Raw genomic sequence first — 16,459 nt, 5'->3', positions numbered from 1 at the left:
TCTGTGTGTAGTGGAGCCTGAGATTAGATTTGACCAATTTGAACATGTCATCACTCTGCTGAGCACCATGGTGTGTGTGTGTGTTTGTGTGTGTGTGTGTACTGTATATAAGCCACCAAACGTCCTGACTAATATCAGTAAGTAGATTGGATCCCCCCCCACTGACTTGGTCTATCTCAGTCATTCATTCCTTCTGGGAAATGAGGGAGGTTGCTGAGCTGTTGCTGGTTGAACATTGTGTTACATGTTCTCATATCTCAGCTCAGGTTAACCTATCAGCTCTGGGTGCTTGTAGAACAACTTTTCAAAGTAGACTGAAACGTGGCCTTATACACCTGGCCTCCGAAATATCTTGCCACACACACACACAATTTGAAAATAAACACATTTTTGCCAGTCTTTTCATTTAACTCTTGGCCAGAAAAAGTGTTGTTGTTTTTTTTCCCCCAAAAAAATGTTTACATTTTACAGATACGCGGACAAGAATATGAGATTCACATGCTCTGATTAACCAGCACATCAAATGATAAGCTGTCATCACACTCTTTGTCCGGGTAGCTCAACAGCAGTAGCGTTGTTTCAACAGATAGATGATGATGATCCGACAACTTTTGGTGAGTCAAAGCATCATGTGCATTTTTAGTGAATTATAGCAGGAATGGTAGCATGTCAGCCACTCAGATGCCAGCAAATCAGTACATTTCTCATTTATTTTTCGCAAATAGTCATGTACACTGAGCATGTATGTACATCCTTCAAAGGGGAATGAATCATATTCAGCAGAGAGGCACAGACCACAAAGAAAAAGACACTCGATTCGACCAAAATACTACACTGGTGATTTTAAAAAAGAAAAGAAAATCCTATGATAGGATGAGAAAAGCAAACAGTCACATCTTCACTTTTCAATATTAGTCAGCACAATTTCACTTCTTTTTTTCTTTTTTTGAACTATTTGAGCTACTTGTGTGGCTTCAGCTGCAATTGTTTCTCTTGTCTCATGTTTTCATTACATATACAGCCTCTTTCTGTGCTACGACTGCTCCTCCTGTGGAAATCTACAGAACAGACATCAACAGCAGTAAGCAACAATAGAAAAGGGTCGGAGTATCTACATCAGCGGCTGCCGTCAGCTGTCGGTCCAAGTGGCACCCCTTAACTGTATGTCAGCTGTGGTCTCCAGTGTTCATATTCTCCAGGATGAGTCACAGATCAAGTTTTTTACGCTAACAGTAGCCATATCCCCTTCAGTTTCCATGGACTTTGGCAGGCAAATTAGAAACCCTGCATGTATTCTGAGAAAACATGAATAAACCAGCTTTGTTCTCTCATATCAACAATGTTTAGCTCTCCATTTTCACCTGCAGTGACCCCTGAAACATACAACACAAACTGACCAATATCTAAGGAACAGATTGACCTTTGGGGGAATTTGCCTCTTTGCCAAGAATAAGATGATGTGACAATTCATACCACTTTTGAGTCTGTTTGAATAAAAAGCTAATTATAAGCCTACCAAAGCTAGACAAGCTAAACTGTAAACAAATCTGTGGCCTACTTGATTAGCCTGGCTCTGTCTAAAGGTGACAAAACATCCTGGAGTCTTGGATGGTTGGTCTTTATGCCAAGCTACTGTATGTAACCACAGATGCTGGATGTAGCTTCACATTTACCATGGTAATTATCTATGTATAGTCATTCTTGTTCACCCTGTGTCTCCAGTCTTTGTGTTAAGCTGAGCCAACATATTAGTGGCTGGTGGCTTTTTCTTTATGCTCCATGCCATTTAACCCTGGGCAAGAAACCCAAAATGTCAACCTGTTCTTTCAACAGTTCAACAGTGCATTTGCATTTGATGAAAAACAGATCATATTTGTGACGTTGAGACAAAATGTAAATATCACATCCTGGGTTAGACTTGTCAAGAATATTGATCACATTTTCAAAGCATTGTCTACAATGAATAGGCCAAAGCGCCGCCGCCAGCATTGTCTTCACCTCTTCCTGTGCCCATTATGAGAGGATATGACATTTACACGCTGTCCAGTGTTGGACTCAATGGGTGGCAGCTATTAGTACTCAGCTTATTGATTAGCTGCAACAGCGCAAATCCAATTCCACTGACTATTCCTGTAGCAGTCACACAGTAAACTGTTTGTTGCTTCTTCCATTCCTCCCCCTTTTCCTCTCAAGACTTCATTCATTTTCAAGGTAAATTCATGTAAAACCGCTGATGCGCGTTCCTGTCTGGGGCAGTTTTTCGGCAAGCAGTCTCTGCATTTGCCTCGAAAACAACTCTGTCTCGTAACGTTCCGTTATTATCTCATAGCGTGGTGAATGTGCAGGTCACAACTTGTCCACCAGAGCGTTTTGGAGTTGTTGGATTGTGTATTTGATGAGTTCGATGAGGAAAACTGCTCCGCCGTTCTAAAAATAGCTTGCACCGACAAATAAAGGTAACAAACCTACTGCTATGACTATAGGGATTATGGCAATGGGCTAATTTGCAAAAATGTTGAACTATCCCTTTAATATGGCCAAGTTGGACAAGTCTGTTCAGGTGCTTGTGTAAAAAATAGGGAAATCACACAATGCCTCGTCCTGCTGAGGATCAGAGAAAACACTCAGATGGTGATAAGAGTCAAGGTTGAACACAAATCTCTTACATAAGGTCATCTGCTAATCCTTGCTGCATGTTGTTACTAGAGATTAGAGAAGAAAGTGTTTGCCTTTTTGCTGAGTATTAGAGAGTAAAAACACACAAAGCACTCTGCACTACAAAAGATTAGTTTCAAATGCATCTGCACGGGGGCGATGTCCTTTCAGAGCACAGATAAAAATCCCTCTCACAGAACAAGTATTGTCTTTCAGTTGTACTCTCTCTGAATACAGCAACACACTGTCAGATAAACACTCAATCAATCTTAGAAGATAAATGCGTTGTCAACTACATGTAGTGTATCATATGCTAATCACGCTACGCTGTGTAGCACTGTAGATGGAAGCTGTTCGGAGATCCGGCGGCTGAGATGCTGAAGTCATTTTGTGGTCCAATAAATTGACTTAGAAAGAGCAAAACTGTAAATGTCTTCTATGTCACCTTTAAGTGTGACTTTTACTCGTCATAATAAAACTTTTTCATCCGTATAGATACAGGACCTGGGTCTGAGTTGTGCATGAAGGAAATGAGAAGACTGGTGGTAAAAAGAAAGAGAAATGGCTGACTGAATAGAGGCGAGGAAAGAGCGATCAAGTCCGAGCATACATGAAAAAAGATGCAAATGTTTTCATAATAATAATAATAAATTAATCATTTTGGTCAGTTTTGGAGAAACTGTTTCCAGTTTCAGAGATGTGAAGGCTGGATGGTTTTGTTTGGGTTTTCAGGCTGTTGGAGAAAACTGAATCTGGACAACTCTTGAGTTGAAAATAAGAATAATCATTAATACAGTGCTGCAGGTCAACATGTCAATATGTCTGAGTAAAGTCACTTACTAGAAAATGTATCACCTCATCTCACCACAGTTATAGATTTATTTACAAAGTACAAAACACTAGCATAACTAGAATACAGGCCTGAAAAAAAAACTGTGTATTGACAGAACTGCGTGTATGACAGCTGAAGATACTGAGATGTTTCTAAAGGACTACAGTGGGGAGAAAAGAAATAACTGGAAGAAGGAGAAAGGGAGAGATGAGTGACGAAGCCCGAGCGGTGGGAGGTGAACGATGTGGTGCAGCGGGGATACAGGTGAAAAGTGCATTAGTGTGAGGTTTTTTACATAATTTAACTACAGTATGCAGCCTCGACGTCCTACTGGCATATTCTATGAGAGGCGTCCTGAAATGGTTAAAACACATCACCCCAAAACACCCAGGTGTTACTGACAAACACGTGAAGAAAGAGGGAAAGGTTCGGTTCTATATTGTTACTTGTAACACTTAAAACATCTGGATCTCGTGGTAGGTCACACAGCAGAGGCAGGGAGGCTCATGTGGCTCAGTTCTAATTGTGTCTGGATTCTTTTTTCTTTTCCTTTTAACCATAGCCTTGCCTCTGTCTGCTTCTCTCCTCAGGACGTCAGGCTTATGTGAAGTCTTTGGACACAGCCTCGATGAAATTGGGAGCTGACATGAGAATAGTGAAGGTGCAGATGATGGAGAACAGCGAAAAGGCCACCAGGCATAACCGATCCACCACCGCCGCCGCAAACTTCCACTCGCTGCAGATGGCCTCCCCCTCGTCCTGCTCCCGGAAGCGCCTCGCAATGTACTGCACTTCCTCCAGGATGTGGGAAATTTCGGGGACCTGCTCCAGCAGCAAAGTCCGGGTCGGCTCCGACTGGTGGATGTCGTGCGGGGATGAACCGTTAGGATGGCAGCCGCCTCCTCCTCCTCCTCCTCCTCCTCCTCCTCCTCCTCCACCGCCACACACCACCACACCCGAGTCGGTGCTGGGTGGGAAAGCGGGGCTGTCTGTGCCCATCGAGTGGTAGCCGAAGTACAGGTTCATGCTCCCGTTGGTCGTGGTCGACTGGGTGGACGCCTGGCCGGGAATGGTGCTCATCGGAATGCTGCTGGTGCTGGTGTGGTGAGGGGAGGGGTGGGTGTATTTGTAGTTCGGGGGGCTACTGGAGCTCACGGCTGATTTGCTTTCCTCTCCAGGCTTCTTCATGCGGAGGAACCAAGCGCACCAGTTGAGGAGGATGACTCGGACCTGGGTAAAGAAGCAAGAGGACGCGGGGAGTCGGGGGAGAGAGAGGTGGGAAGGGCAGGAGAGGTTGTGTTAGAATACAGATGAAGAGATGAATGATAAAAATGAAACACAAAAACAGAAGCAAATAGAGAGAAGAGTAGAAATGTCATTGTTTCTGTCTTCCTTCTGCAAGAGTTAAAGGGAAAGTTCAACATGTTGGCAAACTGGCCCATTGCCATAATCCCTTTAGTCATAGCAGTAGGTTTGTCATCACTATTTGTCAGTGCAAGCTATTTTTAGAACGGTGGAGCAGAGCCGTGAGCTGCTCGAGCTACACTACGGAGGCTCATGGGATTTCTTGGTTTCCCTCATCAAACTCATCAAATACACAATCCAACAACTCCAAAAACAAATGTTTTTAGTTAAATTCATGCAAAACGGCTGATGCGTGTTCCCATCAAGGGCAGTTTTTCAGTAAGCAGTCTCTGCATTTGCCTCGAAAACAACTCTGTCTCGTAATGTTCCATTATTATCTCATAGCGTGGTGAATGTGCAGGTCACAACTTGTCCGTGAGAGCATTTTGGAGTTGTTGGATTGTGTATTTGATGAGTTTGATGAGGGAAACCAAGAAATTCCATGAGCCTCCGTAGTGTAGCTCTGAGCAGCTCACGGCTCTGCTCCACCGTTCTAAAAATAGCTTGCACTGACAATTAAATGTAACAAACTTACTGCTCTGACTATCAGGATTATGGCTATGGGTAAACTTGCCAAAATGTTGAACTACCCCTTTAAATATGTCAAGATTTATGTAGGTGATGATCCACAATGTGCTTTTATGTCCTACTAACATTTACTAACTCAACCTTACAATAAATAAAACCTTTTAATAAATACTGCAAATTACAAATAGATATAATTAAGTGTTGTGTTCACACTCGCTTGCTTTTAGTCAAATCTTTGTGTTTCACACATTTGTGAATGTTTAAAAAAATGTCAACTAAATACTCCGGCAAATAGCCCTGATTCACAGTTGACTGTTATGGTTATTTGATAATTGCTTATGATGAAGATTAAGTATAAAAATAAAATGCTAACATACCCATTTAGGCATCTTCCCTCCATGTGGGTCATGATGATGGAACTGTAGTACCAGGACTGTTACCACCACAGACAGGCCCACTATCATCATGGTGCTAGCAAAGTACTGAGCTGTAGAGGAGAAGATCATGTAAATAAACACCAGCAGTGTGGGATAGAGAACAATAAACACAGAGGAAGAATTCATAACTCATTATGTGAAATTAAACTGTGCATTTTCAATTAAAAGCTCATATCTACATATCAGAAACAGAACTGGAAATACTTAATTAATCCCCAGTGGAACATTGTTAAGTTACATTACTCCATTTAAAATATTAAAATTCATAAATTACAATGATCATACAAGTGACATGATACTATAAGAATCCATATTTAGGTAACACTTCATGATAAGTACACACTATTAACTATTAATTAAGCATTAAATACAGAGTTCATCATTTATAACACACGAATACTCATTAGTATGTTGTTTATAAACAGTTAAAATGTTTTACTCATCATTGATAAGCACTAACTGTATTTATAAACTACATACTGAGTATTCATGCGTTATATGAGGAATTCAGTATTTATTAATGCTTAATAATGTGTACTTGCTATAAAGTGTCACCCATATTTAATATACAAAATATACCTTGTCAACAGTAATAAACAATATATACATAATTCACTTACAGGCCATCATGTGCAGATTGAATTATGATCTGATGACTAATATTATTACATATGAGAAGGAAACATGAGGGGTGAGCATGATATTCTGGCAGCACCAACTGTCAGTTGGTTATTCAGTGGGGAGTTTATCCCTGTCAACAGACCTGAGGTCAGAACACCACAGGGGGTTGGATGGAGAATGACTAACATTTTGTTTTTCTAATCTACAAAACCAACCAAAACACACACTCTGGCTCCAAGGCACCGTAAGCCACAGAGAAATGGAAAATGCACTGGCCCAGTCACACACACAAACATAAGACGTTTCCCTCATTTTTTCATTTTGGACCCAGCTGCGATGGCGGCGACCTCACAGAAAGGAGGGCCAATCACTCATATACATTTCCACGAACAATAATGGCAGCTGTGTGAAAACCTGTCGGAGCGAATGCTGCGAATGCTGAGGAGGTTTTTAGTTTGGCTTCGATCTATCAGTTCTGCTCCATCTGCACTGTGTTAATATAACTACTCCAGCAAAGGCAAGTTTGCTAATGGCTTCGTTTTATGTCACTGAGCTGCCAAATGAAGCTGAGCATCATCTCTGTCTGCAGCCTCCCCTCTCGTCTCATGGCCGACTGCCTTGTCTCCTCTGCTCTTTATCACTCCGCTCTTATACAATGCTACTCTTTGTGTTGTACACTTAGCATGATCTCCACATCCTGCATCAGCAATCTCCCGGGCTCAGCCCCTTTACCCGACAACATCATATCTGTCAGTCTGTGCGCGGAATGAAAATGTTCCTGCATAAAGTGCCCTGCAGTGTAAATATGAGGAGTGAATATCTCAGCAGTACATTCAGCTGTTCTTTAGAAAGCACAACCCAACAAGGCCAACTGCCTGCTGGGTAAATGATTCTTGGTGTACTCATCAGTTTTCCTCTATCTGTCTGTCTGCTAATGAGAAGATACCTCCACACTGACCCAGCAACCAAACTGTAAAACTATCTGGCATGTCCACAGGGTTTGGGTCAGGATGAAGGTCAGCTGCAGTCCGGCTGGAATGTGAAATAGGATGAAATCCAATGGGTTCAGTGTGGGTTCAGCCACAGGTAGACAGGGACAGTCAGGCTGACTAATGACAACATAGCAAGCAGGAATGAATGGAGCGACTTCTCATCCACACATCATGAGTGAATGTAGTGCTAAACTCTAGACAAAGATGAAAAAGGAACATCATCATGCATCTCAGTGACACACATAGCAACCATCTGCCTTCTTCTTCGAGAGCGTCTTCCTCTGGTTGCCCAGTGAGATGGACGGCCGAGTGTGATGGTCAGAAGAACTACACCGCAATGTGTTCACACAAAAAAGTCCTTTTATAGGCTAATTGTTTTGTGTACCTTAGAGTTTTATGACTGGTGTATTCCTAGTTCTCAGATCTGCATTACCACATCTTACCTTTAAAGGGGACATATTATGGAAATATCACTTTTTGAAGGCCCTTTAACATATATTTGGTGTTTGTCTTGCCGTGAGAATTGACAAAATAAACTGTAATGTTCAGGCTCCCTACTGTAGGTTGAAATCCATGTGGTTTTATGAGCTGTTCCCTCAGTTGTCTTCCAGTGATGTAACTAGGATTCGAATTTGCATAACACCACCTCTACCTGGTACCAGTAGAAGGGGCGGGGCAAGTAGTGGTTGATTTGCATTTAAAGGGACAGGCACTGAAACCAGCCGTTCGATCCTTGGGGTATTTTGACCAAAACATGTCACATGTATGTCTTTATGACACCTGGGAACTATTTTAATTTGTGGAAAGGGGGCATAATGTGTCGCCTTTAAAACCCAGTAGTGAATAAAGGCCTTTTTCTTGATAACTTTCTCCCATGTAGCCTACATGACACAACATTAAAAGAATGGACGTTACAATTGGTTTGTTAGCCTAGCACAGCACAAACAATGAGAACAGAGTTGAACAGCTGTACCCTGGCTCTATTCAAGGGCAAAACAAACAAAAACTTAAATAAAATAAAGCTTCCTAATTAGCATGCTTGCTGAAATGTAAACAATACAGTTAATGTTAGCTTTCCTAACAAGGTGTTTGATAGTGTTATATTTTCCATCCAGACATTTTGTATTCATATCCACTCCTGGATGAGAAAATACTCCATTCAGTTTTTTATGTGCTTTACATATTATTATTAATAAAATGTGCAAATGTGCAAATAGCTATGTGCTCCAAAGAGTCCATTAGTGTGTCTGTATGCATTTGGGTGTGTTGTATTGAGGACATTTATCTGCACACAGAACAAAAACAATATTTGCTATCTAGCACTCACAAACTCAAATCTAGTTATTTTAGGTAATTGTTATTCTGTCTTTTCCATAATTTTCAAAGTCAAGAGATCATTAAAAAGAGCAGTAATTAGCATAGACAGGCAAGTGTCTTACCAATCAGAGGAACAGAGTCTGAGGTGGCAGGCATGATCTCTGCTACCAGCAACATGAACACGGTTAGAGACAGCAGCACTGTGATGCCTGGGGGAAAAGAGACAGTAGACAAAGATGAGCAGAACGGAAACACAAAGGAAAAAAATACCTTTCATTGTAGACTTGTCTTCTCTTTAATGATGACTTGCAGCTGGTTGATTCAAAAATGTGGAAACAGCTGTGATTCATATTCAAATATTCTTTTTTTTCTTCTTTGTCTTCCCTCGAGGGAACACTCACACTTCTATATTTACTCTGACCCTGTCTCGCTGAATGGCATTTAGAATCAACCTGGCATTTTCAGGTCCAGGTGTGTCGTTTGTAACGGAGCTTTTATTCATCCAGTAAATGAACAGAATCCAACATAAATGCTAATTCACAGCCGTAATGTCAGGATTAGCATAGAGCCATGACAAATAGCTGGGTTAGCAAATGCATCAGCACCTGGTGTGTGAGATCACCGAGGCTGGGGAGAGAGACATTTTTGTCTGCATGTATGATTATAATCATGAATCATTGTCCCTTTGTGTTACTGTGAGGGAATGTGTGTGTATGTGTGTGTTTGGTTGCAGGGTGTGTACTGATCTGTGTGTTCTGCTCTGTACCCAGTGAGATCTTCTCTCCAGAGTCAGCAGGGAGCAGGAAGACCAGCAGAGCCAGACCAGAGATGAGCACACAGGGGATGAGCAGGTTGAGGCCGTAGTAGAGTGTCCTGCGGCGCATGGTGACTGTGAACGTCACATCGGGGTAGGGTTCTTTACAGCAGTCATAGTACAGCTCATTACGCTTAGCTGGAACACCTGCGGGGTGAATGGAGAGGTGGGAGGAGATCATTAGAGGTCAAAGACACACAGTTATAGAATAAAGGTCCAGCACCCTGCTCTGCTGGGCTCAATACACTTCAAAGATACAGTAAATAAGCTGCCACTTCACAGCTGTGGTGTACTGATTCAAAAGTGCGTAAGTGTTAAATTTGCTTAGCACAGAGGAGCACTTAACTGTCGTTAAGCTTTATGAGCAGAAAGTCACCAGTTTAATTCAATTTCATTGAAATTGAATTAAATAACAAATGGGGGTCATTCATTCGATAAATGTTTCTCGATCCACCTACTTTGTTCTTTCAAATAGATTGTTTAATCTACATTTTCTGCATCAGCAGGTGAAATTTCAAACTTAACCTGCATACAAATGTTTCTGCACTAGATGCTTTTGGGGAATATTAGGATTTTACCATAAATTACTTTCTTGGTAAGTATGTGGGAAGCAGCTTGTCACTGGAAAACAACAAAAGCACTCTGAACTAATACCGTACATAATACGCCGATGACATGAAGCAACCTTTTAATATAAAAATGACTTCAACACTGTTTCACCTTGTGCATGACGACAGATTTTAGCGAAATTGAAAAGCACGACGGAGCACAGCTCTGGTTATTGTTAGACAAGACGACCACTGTCAAGTCCCAGGTCCTGAACTTTGTGCTTTTAAGTCATAAATAATGTTTTCTATAGCAACTTGTCTGCTGTTGTCAAATGACAGGTTCCTTTTTGAAAACAAAGTGAGTCTGTGGCTCATTGGCTGCAGTTTGTTGCTTTAGTGGGTTGTAGGAAGTCAAACCAATTAATAGGAAAAATAAGTCCAAAAACGGTTTGACTTATTTAGATGTGAACTTTGCAATCAATTATATTTTGCTTCGACATTATACTACCCCACTAGACTTCCAAAAACAATTACAAATCACTCACAAGCACCACAGAGCTTATAATCTCAGTTAGTTCTGTTAAAAGCCATGATGAAACTCTGAGTGAGAAGGAAGCTGATAGATTTCACATGCGCACAATCACTTCAAAGTGCAAGTTAACTTTGTGTGTTGACCTTTTAAACTCTCATCAAAGTCAACAATCAGCACGCTCAGTGTTTTTGTGTGTTTCTGTGTGTGAGAGAGTCACTTGTGCGTCAGTCAACAAATACTGGTGAGTGAAAATCAAACGCTGTGGATTTGATTATGGTTCAAGCATCACTGCACAGCCGTCTGCATCAGCTGCAGTGTTAAGTGATTCTGAATGAAGCCTTGATGCTTAATCAGCAACATATTCAAAATACACAACTCGTTCTGGGATGAGGTGTCACAAAAACAAACTTGATTTTAGCCCAGAGAGGGTGTGTGTGTGTGTTTGTGTGTGTGTTTGTGTGTAGTGTTCATTCCCTTGGAAATTCAATTCACATTTAATTGTACAGATTCAATTTTATATCATTTAAACTGTGTCACCTGAACACTGTGGAGAAATAGCTTTTGTAGGCCATCTATTAATTTGATGGATTGCCGACCTGCAGATGCAACCGCCACATCCTGCCTGTGTGTGTGTGTGTGTGTGTGTGTGTGTGTGTGTGTGTGTGTGTGTGTGTGTGTGTGTGTGTGTGTGTGTGTGTGTGTGTGTGTGTGTGTGTGTGTGTGTGTGTGTGTGTGTGTGTGTGTGTGTGTATTCGCTGGCATGGGCATGGGTATGTTCTGAGGCACCAGGACAGTGTGTGTTCTTGGCCAGCTTGCCGCCTGGCTGTGCCTGAATTAAGTGAACCATCCCTGGGCCAGCTGTCACCACACACACCCATGGCTTCCCCCTCCATTCCCCCAGCCAGCTGGGGCCAGTGACTTTGTGTGTATGTGTGTATGTTTGTGTGTGTGTGTGTATGAATATGAACTCGTCTGTTGCCCTCTGATTAACACACAAAATTAGGTTGGAGATGATGAGAGTTCTTCATTTGCACACACACACAGAGAGGATGGTAAACAAGACAGAAAGAGGAGAAGAGAGTAGTAGCCAGGATATTTATTTGGGATAAATTAGGATTAAGGATATATATCTTATCTTCAATTTGTCAGTCTCTTTCTTTTTGTGTTTCTAGGGAAGGGACAGACAAAGGGCAGAGCAGACAGAGTTTGAGAGGAAAGGACCAAGAAAGAAACAAGGTGGGAAATCATGAAAATTACAATGTTATTTTCAACCATATTATTTTCAGCCATGCTCTATCAACAACAACAAAAAGAGATGATTTGAATCACTCAGCACATTGTCCCATAATTCTCTGAGTTTCCAGATTTTACTGACTTTACAGTAATGGCACAAAGATAAAGAACTTATCTATTTATTATATGGGCAGGTACGAGTGGAAGTTTTTATATATTTCAATTTGATATACTCTGACAAAATCAAGACATTGCAGTTGCACCCTTTATCTCTGTGCAAACGAGCCCAGCTGCATCATTTTGTCTAGACAACCACTTCACCTTCAAGAGCACCCATATGCCTGGAGACAGAATGACCTAAAACACCCAGTTGTGTTTTGGCTTCTTTCCCCAAAATTAATTCACACATAGATAGATGCTTTATATCGTACTTTGGCAGGGACACATTCTTACATTTTAAACTGTAAGTGTGCCCACGACCTCCCCTTTCCTGAGTCACAGCAGTGAATAATGGCTTGAGATGTTTTGGCAGAAACATGTTTTGGCCTCGGCCTTTGTCAGATGGGATTGGCTTGAGCTAATCCCAGGTGACAGAGGACGAGGCCGGGGTCCATCATAGGGGCCACATTTTAGACCAACAACACACACAAACACTCATATTCACACCTATGGACAATTTTAGAGTCAGTCAACCTAGAGTGCATGTCTTTGAACTGTAGGAGGAAGCAGAGGAACCAGGAGAGAGCGACAGGAACTGCCCATGCTTCATCTAGTGTTACTTAGTTAAAGGAGAATTGCGGCCATTTTCTAAATCATGAAAAGAAAGTAGAGTCCCGCACACTGAATAACTTGCTTCATTGAATATTTATTGCAACGTTTTGGTCTAAACAACCTTCATCAGGCAAACATTCGATAGTGGCTGAAAGCCATCTTTAGATAGGGAGTGGCTGAGTGATGCACCAGCTCCCAATCAAAGAGATATTTTATATAATTTTCTAAATAACACTCTACAGCTCCAGGTCCCCGAGTGCTACCATAGGAAAGGACCTGAGAAAAATATGTTCAGCCCGGACCTAGCTCTCCTCCTGCTAGCTGCTACACTGCAGTTAAACAGTGAAGTAATGGGGGCAGAACTTTAAAACCGTGACTTTGGCCTCTATTATGCTCAAATTATCAGTACACATGCTTTGCAACATCCACCAGTTCCTTACCACACAACACTGACTGTGCATAAAGTAAACTCTGAGAGAGCAGTGCTACATGTGTGTTTTTGTCACGTAGCTCTGTTCATGCTGGCTTCCTTGGTAGACTGTAGATCTTGGGACTGTTTCCATATCAATGCAGACTGCTCCTCATCTGTATATTCTGGTTCGAATAAACATGCACAGCCATCAAATTCAAAATGTTCCTCCATCTCTTCAACATCGGATCTGGACATATTCTCCTTCCACTTTCTGCACCCATGCAGACTGGGCATTCGCTCGACAGTTGACCAGTAAGGTCTACCAAGGAAGCCAGCATGAACAGAGCTACGTGACAAAAACACACATGTAGCACTGCTCTCTCATATTAACGGAGTTTATGCACAGTCAGTGTTGTGTGGTAAGGCACTGGTGGATGTTGCAAAGCATGTGTAGTGATATTTTGAGCATAATAGAGGTCAAAGTCACAGTTTTAAAGTTCTGCCCCCATTACTTTGCTGTTTAACTGCAGTGTAGCAGCTAGCAGGAGGAGAGCTAGGTCCGGGCTGCACATATTTTTCTCGGGTCTTTTTCTATGGTAGCACTCGGGGACCTAGAGCTGTAGAGCGTTATTTAGAAAACGACCGCAGTTCTCCTTTAATGATCCCTCTTTATGAGATAAATGTATATAATCAAAGTCTATCAGAGTCTACTGTATGAATTCATCAGCAGGAAGCGCGAAACAGCTGAACAGCTGCAATACTCTCCAGTGTATCAGCGCTATTTGACATAGACATGAAGGTGTCAGTGAGAGTGGCATCTTAGCAGGAGGCTGATGTTACTGAAGCACCTGCTGTCAGAGCTGGAACAGGAACTGGATGTCTTAACTCCCTGCGATATGACATGAAGATGTTTAATGTCTCTTTGTCAGACTCTTTGTCAGGCTTTCAAAATCAATTTGATGCTCAGGCAGATACTCACATGTATTTATAATCCATCCCAGCATCAGCCCTCACACCTCACTAAGCCTCCACGCCGACGACAGCCTGGGCCGCAGGCTTTAATATTTTTGTGCCGTCCATCTGTCCGCCGGTCGCGCTCTCAAGAACGCGACATCTCAGTGACACCCGAAGGGAATTTGTTTAAATCTGGCACAAACACGTGTAGCCTCAAGGATGAAGTGATTAGAGTTTGAACGCCAAAGGTCAAAGGTCAAGGTCACTGCAACACAAACTTTTTGGGTGTAACTCCAAAATGTATAAATTCAGAATGACACAATTTAACACAAACGTCAAGTAAGATTAAGTGATGACATTTTATATGAACGTTCCACTTCAATGTGACATCACGTTGTTATGCAAAAACACCTCTGGCCGTTACACAACGCTGTGCCGTATTCGACATGTTGAACATATTTCCTGCAACTTGGCTGGTTGGTGGAGGCAGACGACCATGACTCAGTAATTTAAGCCTCACGTGTTATATCAGCATGCAGAGGCTTTTCTGTTTGTTTTTCTACCCAGTTTTTTGTATCAAACAGCCAATTTAAAGGGGACATACTGTATTATGGAAATATCACTTTTTGAAGGCTCTTTAACATATTTGGGTGCCTGCAGCGATGTAATTTGCATAACCCCACCCCTACCTGGTACCAGTAGAAGGGGTGGGGCGGGGCAAGCAGTGGTTCATTGGCACTGAAACCAGTCGTGCACCAGGGATGTTTTGAAAAGAGCTGTGATGTTTGATCCTTGAGGTATTTTGACCAAAGCATGTCACAGACATGTCTTTAAGACACCTGGGAACTATTTTAATTTGTGGAAAGGGGGCAGAATATGTCTCCTTTAAAGTTTTTTCACTCACTAGTTAATTGTTCATTTGTTCCAAATGACCACTTTAAGGCTAAAATGCACAAAGACTTGCAGGTCACGCTGCTGCTTTCCTTTTATTTTGTTGTACTGGTGTTGTGCACCTGAATGTGTCTTAATTTGCCTGTCACTCATCCTTCTTACCTACAAGGTCCCACTCTCCGTTGGGTATGTAGGTGGAGATGTCTACATCCATCATCTGGAGATCCAGCAGCCAGCCATTGTGAGTCCATGAGCCAAACTTCAGGTCACACTTCTGCACATCAAACGGGAACCACCGTACATCGATGTAACAGGTGCTCTTTAAGATTCCTGAAGAGACATGTTGGGAAAGGATACTTTTAAATCATTTATTCATTTGGATGTGTTGTGAATAGTTACTTGCATTATTAGTTTTATTCAAAGTCAACTTCTGCATTTCAAATTTCAGAGTTAAACACCTTGTCTGACACTATAATTAAAAATGAAAACATGCCAAAAACACTTGAGCAAAACTATTTCTGATGTAATGTAACACAGTGCAATTCATCAAACTAATGTAAAATTCCAACATAAGTCTAAACTCTGTTTGTCAGGGAAGACAGCAGCCTAATTTACTGACAAATTCAATGCAAAACATAAGAAACCAAAGTAGTTAAATGACTCAGGCGCAGCGATCTCAGTCTCATTAATGGTGTGCCACAATCAAAACCTGGTTGCCATGGTTTTGGTTTGCAATAAAACAATTTTACTGGAAAGTACAAATTAGATGGCTGTGCGTCATTCAGTGTCTAACTCTCAGCTTGTTGCCAGTCCTATGATAAGAGAAGATGAAGACAAATATTATATTAAGATGAGGTGCACGTAAACCAGACGACAAAAACATTTCACACTAAAGATCTGCTTACTGGGAAAAGTAGACATGATAATGTCTTTTATATTATAACAGTGCTGAGGATGTTTGTGTCGACTGTTACGTGATGATTAGGATTAAACAACAATGTTAGGAGCAGAGAAACTGATCCATCCAGTGAAAGAGAAGAGGATACTGAAAAATATATTGAAATGTGTCACCTGGTGGAATGTACTGGCACGATCCTGAAGCATTGACCAGCACATTTGTATGGAACGTAGCATCGAACCTCTCGTCAGCACTGCAGGGAGAGAAGAACGTTTGGATGTGGCGTTAAAATATAAATGCAGCATTTAAAGGTCAAGTTCAATAGAATGAGAAAGACTTAAGAGAAAAAGCCAGAGAGAGAAGTTTCAAAGCCAGAGTTGAAAGTACAAAGGTAAAAGCAGAAGAATGCAACAATGAGCGGCAGGTGAGCATGAAGGTGACATCGATATAGGGGGGGGATTAGTGGGGATACAGCCAGACTGTTTAATTGAACTGATCATGGTAAACAAACATAGTTGTCTGCCATCAAGATGTCCTTCAAAAACACAGGCATCATGTTCATTCAGAAGAACAGGCATCATAATCAGAAAATTACACATTTCTCACAAGGACAAATATAA

The 16,459-nt window shown here is 41.6% G+C and overlaps 1 protein-coding gene across 1 annotated transcript in view; it reads right to left on the bottom strand.

Annotated features, from left to right (window-relative positions):
• Positions 1–2,425: 2,425 nt before the first annotated feature.
• LOC146991348 (neuronal acetylcholine receptor subunit alpha-7-like) overlaps positions 2,426–16,459 on the bottom strand; it is a 68,204-nt gene continuing 54,170 nt past the window's right edge. Inside the window, exons 5-10 of the mRNA XM_085762279.1 lie at positions 16,013–16,092; positions 15,104–15,271; positions 9,553–9,747; positions 8,909–8,995; positions 5,797–5,906; positions 2,426–4,717 (exon numbers count right to left, since the gene is read on the bottom strand). Coding sequence (XP_085618405.1) covers positions 4,088–4,717; positions 5,797–5,906; positions 8,909–8,995; positions 9,553–9,747; positions 15,104–15,271; positions 16,013–16,092 — 1,270 coding nt within the window. The 3' untranslated portion in view covers positions 2,426–4,087. The remainder of the gene's footprint in view (positions 4,718–5,796; positions 5,907–8,908; positions 8,996–9,552; positions 9,748–15,103; positions 15,272–16,012; positions 16,093–16,459) is intronic.

This window comes from Trachurus japonicus, chromosome 1, assembly GCF_045865225.1.
Source record: "Trachurus japonicus isolate A0001 chromosome 1, Traja_1.0".
In the NCBI taxonomy this organism is placed as follows: domain Eukaryota; kingdom Metazoa; phylum Chordata; class Actinopteri; order Carangiformes; family Carangidae; genus Trachurus; species Trachurus japonicus.
Note: the sequence above shows the minus strand (reverse complement) of the source record. Positions and strands in the feature narration are given on the sequence as shown.